The 20,787-nt window shown below is 39.3% G+C and overlaps 1 protein-coding gene across 1 annotated transcript in view; it reads right to left on the bottom strand.

The window, feature by feature from the left end:
* Positions 1 to 123: 123 nt before the first annotated feature.
* Positions 124 to 20,787, bottom strand: part of SLC25A24 (solute carrier family 25 member 24) — a 52,036-nt gene continuing 31,372 nt past the window's right edge. Inside the window, exons 4-10 of the mRNA XM_006744992.3 lie at positions 19,513 to 19,624; positions 17,581 to 17,739; positions 14,449 to 14,601; positions 10,456 to 10,563; positions 8,824 to 8,991; positions 4,509 to 4,659; positions 124 to 2,105 (exon numbers count right to left, since the gene is read on the bottom strand). Of these exons, the coding sequence (XP_006745055.2) occupies positions 1,921 to 2,105; positions 4,509 to 4,659; positions 8,824 to 8,991; positions 10,456 to 10,563; positions 14,449 to 14,601; positions 17,581 to 17,739; positions 19,513 to 19,624 (1,036 nt within the window). The 3' untranslated portion in view covers positions 124 to 1,920. The remainder of the gene's footprint in view (positions 2,106 to 4,508; positions 4,660 to 8,823; positions 8,992 to 10,455; positions 10,564 to 14,448; positions 14,602 to 17,580; positions 17,740 to 19,512; positions 19,625 to 20,787) is intronic.

Consider the following 20,787-nt stretch of genomic DNA (forward strand, 5'->3'; position numbering starts at 1 on the left):
ATTTTTAAAACAAATATATAGCTTTTTAAATATAAATGGAAAGTACATATGCAGTAATACTGGAAATAAACATCTTCAACTCTGGGCTGTTTTTGAAAGACACAAGATGATTTTTTCAAAAGATACAAGATGCGTGGATAAATCACATTCATACCTTATAATGTTAAAGAGCAAACAATTTAAATTCATAATGAACAGTGACTGCTTCTCAGTAGCTTGAAACTCAGTCATTCATCCCATAATTCTTATGAGTAAGAAAAGAAAAAGCTAATCATGTACCTTAATATTGTCATTTCTGGATTACTCAAAAGTATAAACAACCCTGAAGAAAAAAATAGAGTCCTATGTTTATCACAGGTATTATAAAAATACCAAGACATTTATCAGGCATAACTAATGTATTAAAAACTATATTTTAGAATAATGTTTCACAAACACAACTCCAACATTTCTCTTTAGTTCAGAAAATATAAGAGGTAGGTTCAAATAAAGTAAGTGCCTATTACATCACTGGATTTTCACTAAAATGTTGGCAATTTATAACAGAAATCACTAGAAATCAAATGTGAGTTTAGGAATGAAATTAAAAAGCCACAGAACAACTTCAACTAATAAATATCTGTCTAAGTCCTAATCACACAAATCAAAACAAGATGGTTGACTACAAAAATGTTTTAGTAAAATAAAAAATATGCCAACAATATTATAAATTTTCTGTATTGTAACATGTTCCTAAAACTTGGGGCAAGGGAGAATATGAATGTATATGTTTATGACTTAGGCCCTTCATTTAAACGTAGGTATCTAATACATAATATTAATACATACTGCTATTAAAATGCACTAATCTCCTAGGTTTGTGCTGTCCAAATTGAGAACTGCAGGTTCAAACAAATTCAACAATGTGGGGGAAATGAAAATGTCATTCACCCATGATCAACCTACTTCATGTAATTAAGAAATGTCAGATTACCAAGATTGCTCCCTAGAAGCTTTCCTGATTAAAACAGAATCTGATCCAAGTAGGAAACAAAGGACAAAGACAAGAGAGATGCTTTGAAGAAGCTGATATAAGTAAGAGGGTTTTGTTTCTTGGTGCTTTTCAAAGCACCAAGCACAGAATAAATAGAAGCTTTCAAATAAGTTGCCTTGTGTTGATAATTTAACAGTAATATACTGACAATCGGTGTGCCATTCCAGGAGCCAAATAACAGTGCAAGGAAAATGGAAAAAGGCCCACTGAAACAAATATTATTTCATCACTCCTCCTTATACAAAAATACAAATGGACTAGAGTATTTGCATGCCCTGGAATTCTGCCACTTAAGTTCATTCTCATTCAGCTTCAAGAAAGATAAGGGTAGAAGCCATATACTTACTTGGCTGCTGTAAGATATGTTTTCATGCAATGATTTTCCATTAATGGTTCTACAAGGAAATTTTAACAAGTCTATAAAGACATTCAAAATACTTAAACAACTCAAGTTTCAAGTTTTTCTGATCATTTTCTTTTGTAGAAAAAGACATTTAAGTATTAAGGAACTGGCGTAAACTTGAACCAACCAAAATAAAGATTAATGATTTATAATTACCACACAAAACATATTTAATTCGAGCAATACATTTTTTCAGATTTAGGACTCAGGGCATAGATGTGTAGAAAGGTACTAATAAGAAAAGATAAAATACAATTTTTGCGGCCTTTTCAAAATTGTATGAGCTTATCAAAACTATGATTTTTGACATTTCTGTATATATAAAATTGAGCCCAAATGTTTGAAGTAATCATTGATATGCTCTTCCTTTTTTTGTGAGAAATATAGGACTTCTTTTGCCACAGGCTTGTAATTCTAGGAGAAAAAGGTCACTCCGGAGATTGTTGAAAATTTCAATAATCATGCTAAAGCAAAAAACTGAACATCATTTCTGGGATACTCCTAAAGTTTGCTTCATATTTTCATAAACCACATAACTGATGCCCACAGCGGGGAGCACCTTCATGAAGTTTGGAGTGATGCCTCTGTAAAGTCCTGGGATTCCTTCTTTAGAAATTATCCGTCGAAAGAGGCCAACCATGTTCATCTGTTTATTTCCTTCTATCATGGCTAGAGAAAAAAAAAAAAGAAACCAAGCTAATTTATTTTTTTTTAAGATTTTATTTATTTATTTGACAGAGGGACACAGCGAGAGAGGGAACACAAACAGGGGGAGTGGGAGAGGGAGAAGCAGGCTTCCCACCGAGCAGGGAGGCCGATGCGGGACTCGATCCCAGGACCCCGGGATCATGACCTGAGCTGAAGGCAGACGCTTAACGACTGAGCCACCCAGGTGCCCCCAAACCAGGCTAATTTAATATTCAAGAATGTTTTGTTATTACTACCATATACAATTACGATTCTGAATGATATTCGAGAATATAATGAAAGGATAATATTTATTCCAAGGGGCCCAAGAAAGTACCCCTTTATGTAATTCTCCTTGCATGGCACTTGATAGTGAGTTCCATAATTATAATAACAATGATAACAACAGTTATTTGTTGAGTGATTACTATGTTAGATACTGGGCTAATTACTTTATCCACCAATCCTGCGAGGTAAGTATTATACCCATTTTATAAATGAGGAATTGGAAGCTTAGAGAGATGGAGAAACTTGGCCTGGTACACTCAGCCTGCAAGGGGGAGACCTGAGAGCAGACAGTCTTTCTGACTCCAAAGTTCACACACTTTCTACCGCCCCGCCTCCTCATTAACTATGCACGGAAAAGAGAGTATATAGTTCAATCCTGCGAATTAAGGGGGGCAGGGGGAACACTTTGGGGAACTTGGGAAAATGTAGGGTCCCGGGGCGGTGCAAACGACCTGAAGAGGCAAGAAAGGGGGAACGGGGAAGCCCGTGCTGCTGGCACAACAAAGACAGGGGCGGGAACATGCGTGCGCTAGGGGACGCAGCTGACTACCCACGTGGTCATTACACAGAGGGGCACCCAGCGGCGGGAGGCAGAGAAATAAAGCGGGGCCAGATTACTACAGGCTTTGAAATTCCCACTAAGAACTTGAGAGTTTATTCTGAAGACACTGAGAGTCACAAAGATTTCTGAACAAGCATAAGATGATCAGGCCTTAGCTTTAAAAACAACAGCTCTATGGGCCACGGGAGGACGGAAATGGAGTTGGCAGACGGGAAGGGAGGGCTTGCCAGGTGATGCTGTCAATCAGAAGGCCTGGGTTTGAAGTCTAGCTCCACTATTTGCCAAATGTAAAACCTTAAGGAAGTTACTTAATCTCTTTTTTGCCCCAGTTACTCATCTGTAAAATGCAGATGATATTAGTATCAATCCCAAAGATGGCTGTGATGGATAATGAGAGAATACTTATGAAATATTTAGTTACTAACTTTGCATTTTTCTCTCCAGCCACATGATCTCTCAGTGCCTCAAACAGTCCCCATTTCTCCTGCCTCAGTGCCTTCACATACACTTTTCCTCAGCTAGAATGCTCTTTATTTTCCACCCCACCCATCTTTGTCCAGCTAACTCCCACCTGTCTTTCCAGGTTGAGCTTAAATGACAATGTTCTCAGGCTCCCAAAGTAAGGTTAGAGCTCCTTGCTCTGTGCTCCCCTAACAAAGGGGAGATGGTTTAACAAGACTGTTTACTTGTTGACCGTGTGTCTTCTCCACTCAGCAATGGCAGGGACCACATCTGACTTGTGGACCGCTCTAACCCTAGCATCTGGCAGAGTTTCCAGCACCTGACCATTGGGGCTCTGGAAGTATTCGTTAATTAATGAGTGACAGCTTGGCTGGGGGTGGGGCGGTGGTCGGTACTTGGAAGAGACACTGGAGATAGAGCTGTAGATACCCAGGGGGCACTATTTAAAGAAATGACAGTGGGTGAGTGAGACTGGCCAGCCAAAGAGCCAAAAAGAAAAGAAAGGCACAAGCTACATACTTTAAATAGCAATAAAAGCCAGCAAATCTTAAGAAAAGAGACTAATCAATGAGCTGGGAGAAAAGCCAGGAGGACACAGTGTAATCAAAGCCAAGGGAGGGGCACCTGGGTGGCTCAGTCTGTTAAGCGTTCGACTATTGATTTCGCCTCTGGTCATGATCTCAGGGTCGTGAGGTCGAGCCCCACATCGGGCTCCCTGCTCAGTGCGGCGTCAGCTTGGGTTTTTCTCTCTCCCTCTCCCCCTCCTCCCACTGCCACATGCTCTCTCTCTAAAATAAATAAATAGGGCGCCTGGGTGGCTCAGTTGGTTAAGCGACTGCCTTCGGCTCAGGTCATGATCCTGGAGTCCCGGGATCGAGTCCCGCATCGGGCTCCCTGCTCGGCAGGGAGTTTGCTTCTCCCTCTGACCCTCCTCCCTCTCATGCTCTCTGTATCTCATTCTCTCTGTCTCAAATAAATAAATACAATCTTTAAAAAAAATAAAATAAAATAAATAAATAAATCTTAAAAAAAAAAAAAAAGCACACACACGCACACACACACACAAAACCCACCTTGAGCCTGCATGCGTGTTCTCACCAAAGCCAAGGGGTAGCTGGCCAGCTGACCGCAGGTGCTGGATAAGGCACCACAGCCCAGCAACACCATGACTCCAGGGTTTACAGAGTCTTTGGCATAATTATCAAGCCAATGGGACTTCAGGAGCTGCCAGAGAGACAGAAAAGAAGAAAAGCAGTGAACAACTACCTCGACAACTGCTTTCACGCAGCGTGAACATTTTCTTAGCCACTCTTGTCCTTACGAGAGACGGGCCACATTGCTGCAAGATCAGGTGGCACATTCCCAGGAGCAGAAGGCACTGTAGGAGGCGGCGGCTCTGCAGAGAGCGGGCAGGTGGGGGGAGCGCGTGGGGACTCAGGACGCGTGAGGTTTGCACTGGGTGCTCATTTTCTTCTAAACAAATGTTAATATCAACAGCACTCCCAATGCAGTATCTCAAGAATATTTCCTATGGTGAGTATTAATAAAAACAATATAATTCTAATTGCATCTAATTTTGTACTTTACACATACATTTCACTTAGTTCTTTCCCTGAGGTGAAGCTATTCTTCCAATTTTAGAAATGAGGAAAATGAGTCTCAGTGGATTTTTTTTTTTTAACAAGGGTGCAGAATCAGGAGTACTGATCCCCAGCCTGTGCCTTTCCCCCTATTATCCCACATCCTTGTATTTCCATTAGAAGGCAATGATGGAAAGTAATTGTCTAAAATACATATGCTAATCTACTTTTTAAATATATAATATTTTCAGTATAAGAATCTATGCTAATATGTGGGGGAAATTATTGTTATTGGTAGCGCAAGCATAGTAATATACTACCTAGAGCAATCTATGGATTCAATGCAATTTCTACTCAAATCCTCATGGCAATTTTTGAAGAAAAAGAGAAAACCACCCTAAAATTCATATGGAATCTCAAGGGAGCCAAATAATCTTAGGAAAGAAGAATAAACTTGGAGGCCTCATACTCCCTGATTTCAATAGATCCTACAAAGCAACAGTAATCAGACAGGGTGGTATTGCCATAAAGACAGATACACAGATCAGTGGAACAAAAGACAGTCCATAAATAAACTCCTGAATATATGGCCAAATGATCAACAAGGATGCCAAGACTACACACTGGAGAAAGAACAGTCTCTGCCACAAATGGTGTGTGGAAAATTGAATATCCACATGCAAAAGGATAAAGTTGGACCTTTACCTTACACCATATACAAAAATTAACTCAAAACAGATTAAAGACCTAAACAGAAGACCTAATACTTTACAACTTCTAGGAGAAAACACACGATAAAAGCTTCAGGGCACTGAATTCGGCAATGATTTCTTGGACATCAAAAGCACAGGCAACAAAAGCAAAAAGAGATAAAAGAACTTCACCAACTTAAAAACTGTGCAGCAAAGGAAACAATCAGCAGGGTGAAAAGGCAATCTACGGAATGGGAGAATATATTTGCAAACCACACATCTGATAAGGGGTTAATACCCAAAATACATAAAGAACTCCGATAACAACAATTTAAAAAATTAAAAATGGGCAAAGGCAACAGATATATGAAAAGATGCTCAACATCACTAATCATCAGGGAAATGCAAATCAAAACCATAATGAGATATATCACCTCACACCTGTCAGAATGACTAGAATCAAAGAGACAAGAAATAGGGGCTCCTGGGTGGCTCAGTCAGGTAAGCATCTGACTCTTGATTTGGCTCAGGTCATGATCTCAGGGTTGTGAGATCGAGCCCCGCATCGGGCTCCATTCTTGGCGTGGCACCTGCTTAAGATTCTCTCTCTCCCTTTCCCTCTGCCCTTCTGCCTACCCCCACGGCTCACATGAGAAGAGAAGAGAAGAGAAGAGAAGAGAAGAGAAGAGAAGAGAAAAGAGAAGAGAAGAGAAGAGAAGAGAAGGAAAGGAAAGAGCAAGTGTTGGAGAGGATGTGGCACAAAAGGAACATTCATGCACTGTTGGTGGGAATACAAACTGGTGCAGCCACTGTGGAAAACAGTGCAGAGGTTTCTCGAAAAATCAAAAGTGGAACTACCATACAATCCAGCAATTCCACTATTGGGTATTTACCCAAAGAAAATGAAAACACTAATTTATAGCCCTATGTTTACTGCAGCATTATTTATAATAGCTAAGATATGGAAGCAACCTAAATGTCCATGGATAAATGAATGGATAAAGAAGATATGGGGGGGGGTGTGCGCACGTGCATGCACACACACACAGTGGAATACTACTCAGCCATAAAAAATAAGATCTTGCCATTTGCAACAACATGAATGGACCTAGAGAGTATTATGAGGGTATTAAGTGAAATAAGTCCGAAAAAAAAAGACACGCACCATATGATTTCATTTATATGCGGAATCTTTTAAACAAAACAAATGAACAAACCAAAAAAAAGTAGAAACAAACTCTTAAATACAGAAAACAAACTGATAGCTGTCAGAGGGGAGGAGGAGGGAGGGGAGAGGCAAAATGGGTGAAGGGGAGTGGGAGGTAAAGGCTTCCAGTTATGGAAGGAGTAAGTCACGGGCATGAAAGGCACAGCATAGGAAATATAGTCAATGGTATTGTAATTGAGTTGTATGGTGAGAGATCACAGCTACACTTGTGGTGAGTAGAGCATAACATATTGAGTTGCTGGATCACTATGCTGTACACCTAAAACTAATATAACATTTTGTCTCAACTACACTTCAACAAAATAAATTGGCAAAAAATTTTGACATTTCTCCAAAAAAGATATATAAATGGACAAAAAGCATATGAAAAGATGCTCAACCTCACATATTATCAGAGAAATGCAAATCAAAGGCATAATGAGACATTGCCTCACATCTATCAGGATGGTCACTATGAAAAAACAACAACACAGAAACAGAAGCTACCAAGTGTTAGCAAGGATGTAGAGAAATTAGAATTCTTGTGTACTGTTGGTAGGAATGAAATAGGGTACAGCTACCATGGAAACCAGTTTGACAGTTCCTCAAAAATGGGCAAAAGAGGGGCATCCGGGTGGCTCAGTCATTAAGCGTCTGCCTTTGGCTCAGGTCATGATCCCAGGGTCCTGGGATCAAGCCCCAAATCAGGCTCCCTGCTCAGTGGGAAGTCTGCTTCTCCCTCTCCCACTTCCCCTGCTTGGGTTCCCTCTCTCTCTCTCTCTCTCTGTCAAATAAATAAATAAAAATCTTAAAAAAAAAAAAAAAGAAAGAAAGAAAGAAAGAAAGAATCCAGACCAGAAAGGACAAATATTATATGATTCTACTTGTATGAAATAACTGGAATGGATGCATTCATAGACACAGAAAGTAGATTAGAGGTTACCAGGGGCTGGAGGTGGGCGGGGGGGGAGAGTGGAGAATTGTTTCAAAACAGTAACAGAATTTATGTTTGGAATCATGAAAAGGTATTGGAAATAGTGGGGATGGGTCACGACATTGTGAATATAATTAACATCCCTGAGTTGTACCCTTAAAAATGGTTAAAACGGCAAATATGTTACATACATTTTACCACAATTTTTTAAATTTTAAATTAAATTCCAAAGGCCACTGAATTGTAAACTTTAAATGAATGAAATGTATGGTGTGTAAATTATATCCTAATAAAGCTGTTTAGAAAGAAAGGTACGGTCCTCTAAGAAAACTTGCATTCCACATTCCATTCCTCCCCTCCACTACAGGCTTACTCCTATCACAGCAAAACTCCCCACCCTGAGCCTTAGCAGCTGGCTTGTCTCTCTCCCCGACCAGAACTACAGTTTTTTCAAGGCAAAAACCAAGATTGTTTGTCCAATTCGTAAATTATTAAATGGTTTAAATGGCAGAGTTGATCCAAGATTTGTGGTCTAAGTTGTCTTTTCAGTGCCAGGGATGAATCTGTGTCATCCATATCAGTCTCTTGGCTTTATGATGGTAGATTTTAACAAATCAAAGAAAATGTGCCCTCTTTGCTTATTTCCTATTCCCTCAAAAAAAATCCCTAGTACCATCGTCTAAGCTGAACAATTATATATTACAATTCTATAACGATTATATTATATAATGTGAGTTTGCGCTCTTCATTAATTAAAATAATTCACAGGGAAATCTGATACAAAGGTGACCACAGGCATATGGGGTCTCATATTCAAGGTACTTGGAAAAAAATGATCAAACAACGCACCCCTGAATCTACTTTTAGTCACAAACTATTTCCTGGTATATATGTGCTTCTTTACATAAAATCAAATTCTAACAATAAGAACTATTTAACTACATTTTCAGATTCAAAATATTGCTACAGACTCACCTCATACACAGCGAGATCTATACCTGCATAAGGTATGATGCCTAATAAGTTGGGAACATAACCTTTGTAAAAAGCTCCCATGCCTTCATGTTTCAAAATCTTCTTGGCACAATTGAATATTCCAGAATATTGTCCAGTTTTGCCTACAGCCAGCCTGGTTTTCATAACCTAGTTATAAAAGAATGTAACAGATTATCATTTATATGAATTCTGTCATCATGGAATTCAAAGGTAGTAACTTTACAGAGAACAAATACCTAGCACATATTGTCTCTCAAATGACTGCCCAATTTGTTGATGTGTTATCCCTCACATATAAGGTCTACTGAAGGGCTAACGCCACAGCCAAGAAGACCTATTTATTGTAAAGAGGATCTGAATGAGGGCAGAGAAAATAGAAAATAATTCACAGATGTCTTCAAATTGACTTGTGACCAATTAGATACAGAAGGTGAGGGAAATGGTAGCGTAGAGGGTGACCCCAGTGTTTCTAGCTTGGAACACAGGAGGGGGACAGCAGGGAGGCGGGAAGGTGCTGATATTAACTGAGATGGAGGATATACGAGGAAGACTGTATTCAGTTAGGATATTTTTTGAGGGGTGTGAGGAATACGAACAACCATATTAAGATACTTGTAAGGAAAGCTACATTAATATGCATACCACAAAGGTGAAGATTAAGGGTATATTTTGCTTAGATCTTACTAGTTGTTGAAAAACCCTTTGTCGTATCAATAAAGATAGCCACATCTACAATATTATTTTTGCTCTAAAGCAAGAGTTGACAAGCTTTTCCTGCAAAGGCAACATAGTAAATATCTCAGTCTTTGTAGGTCTAACACTTCAGGTCTGTTGCATTTTTTTTAAATCCTTTTAACCAACTTTTTAAAATGTATAAAGCCATTCCTAGCTCAAGGGCTGTACGGAGTACTCCCCAGTCTCATGGTTTGCCAACCGTCTAACAGTAGGATGTCTAGTGAGGACTGCCGTCACCTCATCAAATCTACTGTTAAATTTATGGTACAGAAACTCTTTGGAGAAGAATGGGTGCTGTAATTCTTATCAACGTTGTGGCAGCCAGCCTCTAAGAGGGCCCCCAACTGTCCCTGCCGCCTGGTGTTCACACCGTGTGTGGTCCCCTCCCACACTCTCCCAGGGGTGGTCTGTGTGACCAACAGAAGACAGCAGAAATGACAAAAGATTGCAGCTTCCATCTTGAGTGCTGGCTAACAATTCTCTCTCTCTCTCTCTCTCATATCACCAACTTGGGAAAAACAGCTATCATGTTGTGGGGGTACTCAAACAGCCAATGGAGAGACCCCTGAGATAAGGAACTGACACCTCCAGCTATAATAGCCAAGGAGGCTCAGCAACAAACACGTGAGCGAGCTTGCAAGCAGACCTGTCCCCAGTTGAACCTTACAGTGACTGCAGCCCTGACCCACACCCTGACTCTAGGCTCAGAGGAACCTGAGCCAGGGGCACTCTGCTAAGCTACTCCCAGATTCCTGACCCACAGAAACCGTGAGATAATAAATGCCTGTGTTAAACTGCTAGTTTGGGGATAACCTGTTGCCCAGCGATCGATAATGAAACGAACACCACCAACACAGACTTCGCAATGGTACTTACCTCCATGGGATAAATAATAGTCTGTGCGGTTGCTCCGGCCAGGGAACCAGAGATAAACCTCTCAAAGGTTCCTAATTTTTGTCCTTCCTCAGTAAGCAACTTCTTGTACTGTATAAATACATTTAAAAATGTAAATTAGTACCTGCTATAGACTGAGTCATGTCTCCCCCTCCCAACAAATTCTTAGGTTGAAGCTGTAACCCCGCACTGTGATGAAATTTGGAGATGGGGCCTCTAGAAGATAATCAGGGTTAGATAAGGTCATGAGGGCGGGGCCCTCAAAAGGCTTAGTGTCCTTAAAAGAGACACCAGAGAGTTTTCTCTTCCCTGTTCCCTCCCTCTCTTTCTCTTTCTATACACACATGTACTAAAGAAAGGCCATATGAGCACACAGCAAGAGGGTAGCCATGTGCAAGCTGGGAAGAGAGCCCTCCCCAGGAGCCAAATTGGTCAGCACCTTGGTCTTGGATGCCCCAGCTCCAGGACTGTGAGAGAGTAATTTCTGTTGCTTAAACAACTAATAAGGTATTTTGTTATGGCAGTCCCAGCTAAATAAATACCAAAATACAAATCAACTCCTAGTAATCAATTAATTGACAATATGATGATGTTTTTCCAAATGCATACACTGTATTAACAATACCCAGAAGAAAAGCAAAGCTCAGATGCTGAAACATTCAGTTTACTGGACAGTGGGTCTTAAGTTAGATTTCCACAGAACGCAGATGTTCCACAGATGGGACCCAGTCACTCCTTTGCTAAAACACAGTAATAGCATTCTTCCCCAGAAAATATAGGGTTGATAAAGTGTTCACAATTTTTGTATGTTTTCCTCATAGTTTTTCCTTTTTTTAAAAGATTTATTCATTTGACAGAGATCGAGAGAGAGAGAGAGAGAGCACAAGTGGGGAAGCAGCAGGCAGAGGGAGAAGCAGACTCCCCACTGAGCAGGGAGCCTGATGTGGAGCTCGATCCCAGGACCCTGGGATCATGACCTGAGCCGAAGGCAGACGCTTAACTGACTGAGCCACCCAGGTGCCCCTAGCTTTTCTTTTTTTAAGATGAGTTTATTTTCATCAGTATAAATAAGTGACAAATATTAACAAAACAACTGAGAAAGACATTTCTGTGGGTAACACATATAATTACACTACCACATCAACGCCAGAGCCCACGTGGCCGACTAGTACTAAAGCAACCAACACAGCCGATCAGGCCAAGGGTAAAATCTGACCCCACTGCAGTGAAAATATCCACAAACCAGAATATTAATATCATGGGCTGTGGAGTCAGGAAGACCTGGGCTGGAACCCCAGAAACGCGTGGCCCTGAGCAAGTTCATGAACGTGTTTCCTCATCTGTGATAACAGTACCTATTCTCACAAGGTTGCTGAAAGGATTAAATAAGATAATAAATAAATTAAATAAGATAATACATGTAATACGGCATAGTGCCGGGCACATGGCGAATATTCAGTAGTATGGTAATATTACTATTACCATTCTCTTCCTACAACTTGGAAAGAAAGGCTCTGCCCAAACACAGACTGGTCATAAACCAGGCAAACCAGATTCCTTGTTTCAGAGAGGTGAGGTGAGTCTACAGAGGTAAATGACCATCGACCCAGGAGGGAGAAGTGGATAAATCAACAGAGAGAAGCGGGAGGCTAACGGGGCTCCCAAAGCCACCCTAAAATCCTTTTGTCTATCCTTTTCTTTTCCATTTGTTACAACACCTATTTAAATGTTTCCATTCTCTTCCAGCTTCCAATACCACTTCCTCCCTTATTCTCAGGAAATGTCCTTTCTTGGGAACTCAAGGAAGAACAGAGGCCACCAAGCAAGAATATTCCTGCCCACCCTCCACAGAATGATCCACAGCCACATACATCTCTTTCTTCCCAAAATGACAGAAGAAGAGTTCTCCATGCCACCAAAGCCAATCCTCCCCAGGGCCTCTGGATGGCACCCATGTCTCCCCAGCCCTTCCATCCCCACACATACTTCCTGTGAACACTTGCTGCATTCACCAGCCTCTCCCTTCTATACTTTTAACATGCTTCCTTCAGCCACGGGCACATTAAAATAAAACTTATCAAAACCCTCCCTCTGCCCACCATCTTTCTTATCTATCACTTTCCCTCATTTCTTCTCCTTCCCTTCACTCAACTCAAACTCCCCAAAAATGTGTCTACACTGTGCAATTTTCGTCAGCCCCTGGTTTACTTTCACTCATTTCAGAATGGTTTCTCATCTCTTCACTTCCCTGGAACCTCTATACCAAGCTCTTCTATCTCTGGATTGACAAATCCTTTTTTATCCTCTCACTTCTAGGCCATCGGTCTCTGCATTTCCTCCATCCCTCTGGCTATTCCTTCTCAATCTCCTCTACAAGGGGCTCCTTCTTCTTCTCCTGGGGCATATTCCCAGAATTCTTCCATTCTGTAAGTCTTCCTCAGTGATCCATTCCAATGGCTTCAACTCAAAAACCACCTGTCCATCAGAGATCAAAAGTCCTACTGGACAGCTACCTATTCATGTTGCAGAGATGCTTCAAACTCAGCATGTCCAAAATGGAACCCGTCATTGTACCCCAAAATCTATTCCCCTTATTGTATTCTCCATGTACTTAGTTGCCCAAATGAGGCCCCAGAGTATCATCCTTGATTCCTCTTTCCTTCTCACTTCCATATCCACACAGTCAGTGAGTCCTGTTGATTCTATTTCCAAAATATTTTTCAGTTCATTTCCTTCTTCTTCAGTTTCTCCAGCCACCACCTTATCCTGGTGCTCATCATTTCTTACCTGGATGATAGAAATATCCTTAAATAGTCTCCCTCCCTCCAGTCTGGCCTCACTCTCCTCTAATACATTCTCCATTTTTTTCCACGTTCATCTTTCTTAAACGTAATTATACTCATTTCACCTCTCTATAGAAGATGCTTCAATAGGTCGCTCACCCGCTTCAGGATAAAATCAAGACTCCTATTACACTTGGCTTCTGCCTACCTGTCCAGCCTGCTTTTGTCATTCTCGTCCCAGAAACACACTCTGCTACACACTGGAGCCAAATGAACCACCTTCAATTTCCTTAGTGAACAACGCTCCCCTGTGCCTGCATTTCTGTCCACATGCAGCTGCTTCTGCTCGAAATACACATCTTTCCCTTCACCTTAGTGGACCTGAGATTCAGGCGGGCTTGGGCTCAAACTCCAGCTCGGGCACTTCTGTGTTTTCACTCCTTCAGTAAGGACTTGCTGGCACTGGGCAAAGTGCTGGGAATACAAACCTGAAAACCAGTATTGCCTAAGGAAGCTCACAGTCTTATTAAGGAGAGAGGTAAGTACTGAGATAATCAGAATTTAATGTGAAAGTGCTATAACAGAGGGAGACAAAAAGAACTGTAACAATGAAGAAGGTTTCCTGGAGGAAGTAACTCCTGAGTCAAGTCTTGCAGGATGTTCGCTACTATCTGACATTCATTCAACAAACACTTACTGAGCACTTATCACATGCCAGGCTCCAAGCGCTGGAGTCCACGGAGAAGCAGGCAAGCCCCTGCCTTCAAGGAGCTTTCACTCTAAATTCAATTCAACTTCATGGCAATGTCATATTACACACAGGAATTCAACTTAAAAGTTTTCCTTCCAGATGTCAGACTGGGATGCTTTCATAAAACTTAGGTTAGCATGCAGCTTCTACTCTGAATGAATGAATAAACAAAAATGCTCTATTTCCTTTAAGAGCTACTAGAAAAGAATACAGAAATCTTTTTTAAAATAAATAATATGAACTTAAGAATTCTAAAGTTTGGTCATAAAGAATCTGAGTTCACGTATTTCTAATCTCCTGGAAGAGAAATTCCTCCTGGAGTATACGTGAAAAATTACTGTATAGTAAAATAAGAACCCAAAAAGCACTACATGTTCATTGCTATTGAATCAGTTTATTAACCCCTCTTTGTTAATAAATTCCACAGGTGACAACAATTACCTGTTCATATGCCCAGAACTTAACAGCTGTCTCAGGAGCAATTTTAATGACATTTGTGCCATTTCCTCTCCAAAGGGAGCGGACACCTCCTTCTCTCACCATCTGTCGAAAGCCATTGTATATGTTCATTTTGCCTGATTTTGAACCATGGACCTAAAAATAAAAGCAAAAGGATACAAAACATTGGTGGCATGTTACTCTTACTATTTCTAATATAACTGTATAAACCACTCTCTTTATTTCAATACTATTTATTACTGCAAGAAGATGTATTTAAAAATAGAATATAGAAAGTTCGGATAATGTATGATGCTAGGAAGAATTACTACCACCATTTTAGAGGCCTGACTCTAAATCTAAAACTAAGAAAAATCAGTATCCTCAGTGTGGGAAAGCAGAGAGGACATGATCTAAATTAAAATTATTATGAACAACATTCAGAAGATAACATGAACCAAATTATGTATTAGGCTATGGAACACCCCTTGGAATGCAAACAAGTTCAGTTTAAGAAAACTTTTAAAAATATACTGCAGGTAATATACCATCTCTCCCCCACCAGAAGTAATACCAATATGAAATATAAATGGGTCTGATAACAATTTTATATTATGTATGTCAGAGCCACAGATACTGGAATGCACATAGCCTGGCACCAAAAATAAAAATTATACCTTCTATGGCTTATCTCAAAACCTCTGTAGGCAATAGACTCATGGCAACATGAATGCCTCACCCTGTGAGTACTTGGTTTAGACTCCAGATGTGATCGCTGTTTAAATACACTAGACCTTATAATTGCCTCCATGTAAAAACAATTAAATCCAATAAGCCAAAAACGCATAAAGAAATCAGCTCTTTTCTGACTGTTTTGGCTCACACAAAATGAGTGACTACTGTAAAAAATAGAAAAACAAGATGTGAGGGGCTGAAGACTAAAAGTCAGTCACGTGGGCAATGTGTGGTTGATCCACAATAGAGACTCCGGAGGGGCACCTGGGTGGCTCAGTCAGTTAACCGCCTGCCTTCAGCTCAGGTCATGATCCCAGGGTCCTGGGATCAAGTCCCACATCGGGCTCCCTGCTCAGTGGGAAGTCTGCGTCTCCCTCTCCTTTCTGTTCATGCTCTCTCTCACTATCTCTGTCACTATCTCTGTCTCTCTCAAATAAATAAATAAAATCTTCAAAAAAATAAAATATGTAGCTAAAACCTGAGAATTAAAAAAAAAAAAAAGACTCTGGACATCAAAGACGTAGGTGAACTTTCTTGGTCTGTTTGCAACACTGTGCATACTGTGACTCCTCAGTGCCAGGAAAGTAACACATCATGACTCTACGGAGAGAAGACAACAAAAGCTCTGCATTTGGCACTGTCCCAGACTTGTCCCAATATGCTTCTTTCTTTCGCTGATTTTAATCTGCAACTTTGCCTTGTAATAAAACACAACCAGGAGTATTAAAGCTTCTAGTGTGTTCTGTGAGCCCTACTGAATTACTGAACCTGAAGGTAGTTTTGAAAAACCCCACCCACTCAACCCACGGAACTTGCAAGAAATAAAGTCTGGAGATATCTGTTTTATTTTAAATAAACTTCACAATAAAATACAACAAAGAAAAAGAGGAATGCTTATTCAAGCTCTTTCAAAGTCAATGTGCTATCATTCCTAAAGAAAAACACAAGCGCCAATTCCTTCTCCTTTTTCTTTAAAGCACTATTTTTACCCCTAAATATATTTTGAGATTTAGGCACATTCTGAATGGATGCTCGCTTAAAATATCGTCAGAAATCTTTTTATACATAAATCTAAGGACAGGTATAAAAAGTGTTGACCATAGGTATGACAACACAACTTCTAAAACTATTTTTTAAGCAACTACTATATTCCAGTGGGGTGTTCCAGTGTATCCGGCATTTTCACATACTTTACATCATTTAATTCTTCCAACCAGCCTTGTTAGATATTCTTAATCCCACTGCAAGATGAAGGAAAATGAGACCTCGGGGGTTTCATGCAGTGTGAGAACCACAAGATCTAGAGTCAAAGATACTCCCTTCCTCATCTAATTGTTGTAAAGGAAAAGTTATTTACTTCTCCGAGCCTCAGGTTCTCCACAGATAATGTGAGGATGAAATACTCACCTCACTGGGTTGCTAAATGGGTTACCATAATGAGCACCAAGTAAATATCAATTCCTTTCCTTTCTCTCTCTCTTTCCACTCTGACCAGCCAAGACCACATCTTGCTAGTAAATAGCAAAGTCAGTCTATAAATCCAGGTCTTTTCTGCTAACCTCATCTTTAGAATATTTTTAAAAATTATATCCCTGTTCCAAGATTCTAAACTTTGGAAATATCTCACTTTTGAGAAAGTACATAAAACAGAAGGAAAATATTATTTCCTAAAATAATGGCTAGAGACTTTTTATTTATTTTTTATTAACATATAATGTATTATTTGTTTCAGGCATCAGGCCTGTGATTCATCAGTCTTATATAATACCCAATGCTCACTACAACACAAACCCTCCCCAATGTCCATCACCCAGCCACCTCATCCCTTCCACCTCCCTCCCCTCCAGCAACCCTCAGTTTGTTTCCTGAGATTAAGAGTCTCTTAGGGTTTGTCTCCCTCTCTGGTTTTGTCTTGTTTAATTTTTCCCTCCCTTCCCCTATGATCCTCTGCCTTGTTTCTCAAATTTCTCATATCAGTGAGATCATATACTTGTCTTTCTTTGATTGACTTATTTCACTTAGCATAATACCCTCTAGTTCCATCCACATTGTTGCAAATGGCAAGATTTCGTTTTTTGATGGCTGCATAATATTCCATTGTATGTATATACCACATCTTCCTTATCCATACAGACTTTTTTTGTTTAATTAAACATTTGAAAAGTCGTGGAATGCCAGAGATTAAAAGTCCATCACACACGTGGACCCACAATTTAAGGTTTGGTGAAATACTCATAGGGACTGAATTCAGGGTTAGTAACAATAGAGATTTCATACCAATCTTTTAAATGTAGGAAAGAAGATTATGGAGAAATTTTAAAACTTCTTTCTCAAAGCGGCACATTTCTCATCATTTTAGCATATGTGGGAGACACTAAGACACAAGATCACAAGGCTCACCTGCATCATGACTTTCAGACGGTCCAAAGGGGCCGTGCTTGTCCGAGAGACAGCGCCCGCAATACCTCCTGACAAGAGCTGCCTCCACCACTGCCCAGACTTCTTCTCATCTTCTGTGAATTCGTCCGGAATAGTTAAACTATCTCCAATGTCAATACCCTGTTAAGATGGAAAAAAGATCCCCATACTCCCTCCGTTAAAAATAGATCGCTCCAGAAGGTTCGCTTCAGAGAAGAATCATGTGTTATTTTACAGTGAAGATCAACTTCATTCCTTAGAAAGTATATTACACCAATCTGAGCATACAGATGATTTTAAACAGCCTAGTCACACTAAACGAAGCGCAGGATCAGTTCACGAGAAATGAAAGTTGACGGTAATTACAAAGTTACAAAACCAACATTACAACTTTCTTTCTTAAATAGATTCAGAGTAACTTTTCTCCTCTTGGTCTAAGTCAGAATGAAAGGTCAGCGGTTTATCAGGTGGGAATCCTTCTTAGCTACAGAAAGAAATTAGTTTGTCAATTCTTCAAAGATACTCCCTTTATCTCAAAATTCTATCCATGTTATTCTTTATACCATGATACTTGCTTTACCTAGACCTGTAAATAGAAATTAAATTAAAGCTATATATGTGAACACCCCAAAACTCATCTCCTATGTAGACTGCCTATAAATATTTTTATAGACTTGTCATTTAAAACATGCAACAGGTTCTTTATAAAATTTAGCTAACAGGGAGGTACTGTTTAAAAATAATCCTTCCTCCAATCTACTCAATAAGCATTACCATAGATTACAAATATAACTTGAGATAAACGGAGTTCTAAAATGATAGTATTTTTACAACTTTATTATCTAAATGATTCTGCTATAAAAGATTTTATAGGTAGGAGTGTAGGGGTAAGAGGCTATGCTATAGTAATAACCTCCTCTCTCTTCATTTTACTATCAATAAAATGAATACACGATTGTTAACAACTATCTCCAAAGGTACAGTAAAAGTCTGATTATGTAAATATAAATTCACATAAGTAGAAAATGTATCTAGGCAACTGAACTACTAATACAGTCTATTATTCTATACTCACAGAAGAGGCATTCATCACCATAATTTTACAATGCTCTATGTAAGTTTAGGCATTGTTACTAGTGGCAATGTGACCTCTAGGCTTCATTTACTGTGTATCAAACTTATTGAAATCCATGAATAAGCATAGCAGACAAGCCCACTAGGAAAATTAAAATTCCCTCCAAGAATTCCCATTGGTTTTGGGAGCAGATGGCGCAATAAACTGACCTTTATTTACACCAATGTATGTTAGCAGAATATTAATGAAATTTCATTAAAATTTGAAAGTTTTGAGAAATACAGACAGGTGTGAACTGCTAAACAAAAGAGCCAAAGGTGTTTTAACCTTCAAATATTGTTATTATAAGTACCTTATCCCAGAGATAAATCTAGACAGTTGACAAAACAAGCAAAAGTTTCAGAAGTCATGTCATGTCTGGCCATCATTCATGGCCAAGGAAATAGAATCTCAGCAATCATGAGGTTCTGAGATTATTTAAACAATGTATATCTATAAAAAGTAAAAACCCCTGATTTTCACACTTCTCTTGGCAAAATACTTAAATGCAATAAAAGCTAGGCCGCTCATCTTCATAAGATTTTTGGAAGGCAGTATCTCCTCCAAGTATTGAGAATGGCAAAAATGTGTACCACATTTGCAATGTTTATGCAGCCTCAGGGTTTGTTTTTTTTTTTATGATATTCTGAATATATACCTAATAGAATAAGCAGAACTCTACAAGTTAAGGAGCTATTGGGAATTGGGCACCCTGGCCTGTAAGCGTTACAGAGTGTTCTCATGCAATAAATAACTATGGCTTACAAGTAAGTATAATATAATACACACAGCGTACTTACAGTAGAATGTTTCCAGAAACGGATAATTTCCTCAATGTCTGTAACAGGATTAAATAAGAAATAGTCCCTCCATTCATTCCAGTCCACTGTCATTGTCCCATCAGCATCAATACTGAAAATAAAAAGAAGCTAATTAAAAAACAAAATTTATAAGTAAAACATTATTGGCCATTTTGCAGAATGACAGTTTATTCTCAACTCAACAGTCTTATGAAAAGATCCCAATTCACAGTAATAGGTTGTTGGAAATGGCAGCAAGCTTTTGATGTTCTATTAGTTTTAATCATTTAGGTGAAGAAGGACCCCAAAGTCACAGAGAGATCTCACTAAAGACTACTTTTGGCATTGTGTCAAACTCTAATCAATGAGCTATCAAGCACTAAAGCTGGAGGATTAAATACTGGGAGGTAGTAATGAATGGATTTATGACCCATTTTTTTCTTGCATTGGCTCAGGAAGATATTTCTTAATGTTCTAACATTTGGATGTGATTTTGGAATATACTCAAAATATTCTATCAATTTCCTTCTCCAACCTCCTCAAAGCTAAGAAAATTAGCAGTAATTGTAAAAAAAAAAAAAAAAAAAAAATCTAACTTGGTGACTAGGCCTTTTGAGTCTTAAGAAATCCTGGTACCTCATCTTCAACATTTAACATTAATATACTCTAGCCTTAGATATTTTTCATTAACTTTTTGCCTGATTTACAAGTTTCTTGGTAGTGTACTATTTGACCAGTTTTTTCCCAAGATCAACTCCGAACCGTGCCGGGATTTTGATTGTTTTGTTCACTATCTATACCCAGGACCTAAAGTGGCTGGCGCAAAGAAGGTGTTCACTTATTTGTTGAATGACTGTCCCTGAAAAAAAAGTTTGGGTGTCTCCTTCAAATTATATTTATCAATAATTCGTATGAAAATGATACATTAAGATGGCAGTCAAATCAAATGCAATTTTCAGGTATTAATATTATCATGTTTTCTGGTGCCAATTTTAATTTTGATCTGCATATTCGTGAAATTACACAAACATTAATTTGTCTTAGCACATGGGTATTAACATCACACATGAGAGCCCCAGTTATAACATTATTCTGGGTTGCAATATTTAGAGCTCTATTTTTATCACTGTTTTCTATTGTAATGCAATTGTTCATCATCTGACCCTACCCCTCAATCTCCCATATATGCATTCATGAGCATCTTCCACAGGGCAAGGATTTTTGTTGATTTTGATCACTGAGATGACCCAAGTGTTTAGAACAGTGCCTGGCAGA

The sequence above is a fragment of the Leptonychotes weddellii genome, chromosome 4, assembly GCF_054177405.1.
Source record: "Leptonychotes weddellii isolate Sample4059 chromosome 4, ASM5417740v2, whole genome shotgun sequence".
Classification (NCBI taxonomy): Eukaryota; Metazoa; Chordata; class Mammalia; order Carnivora; family Phocidae; genus Leptonychotes; species Leptonychotes weddellii.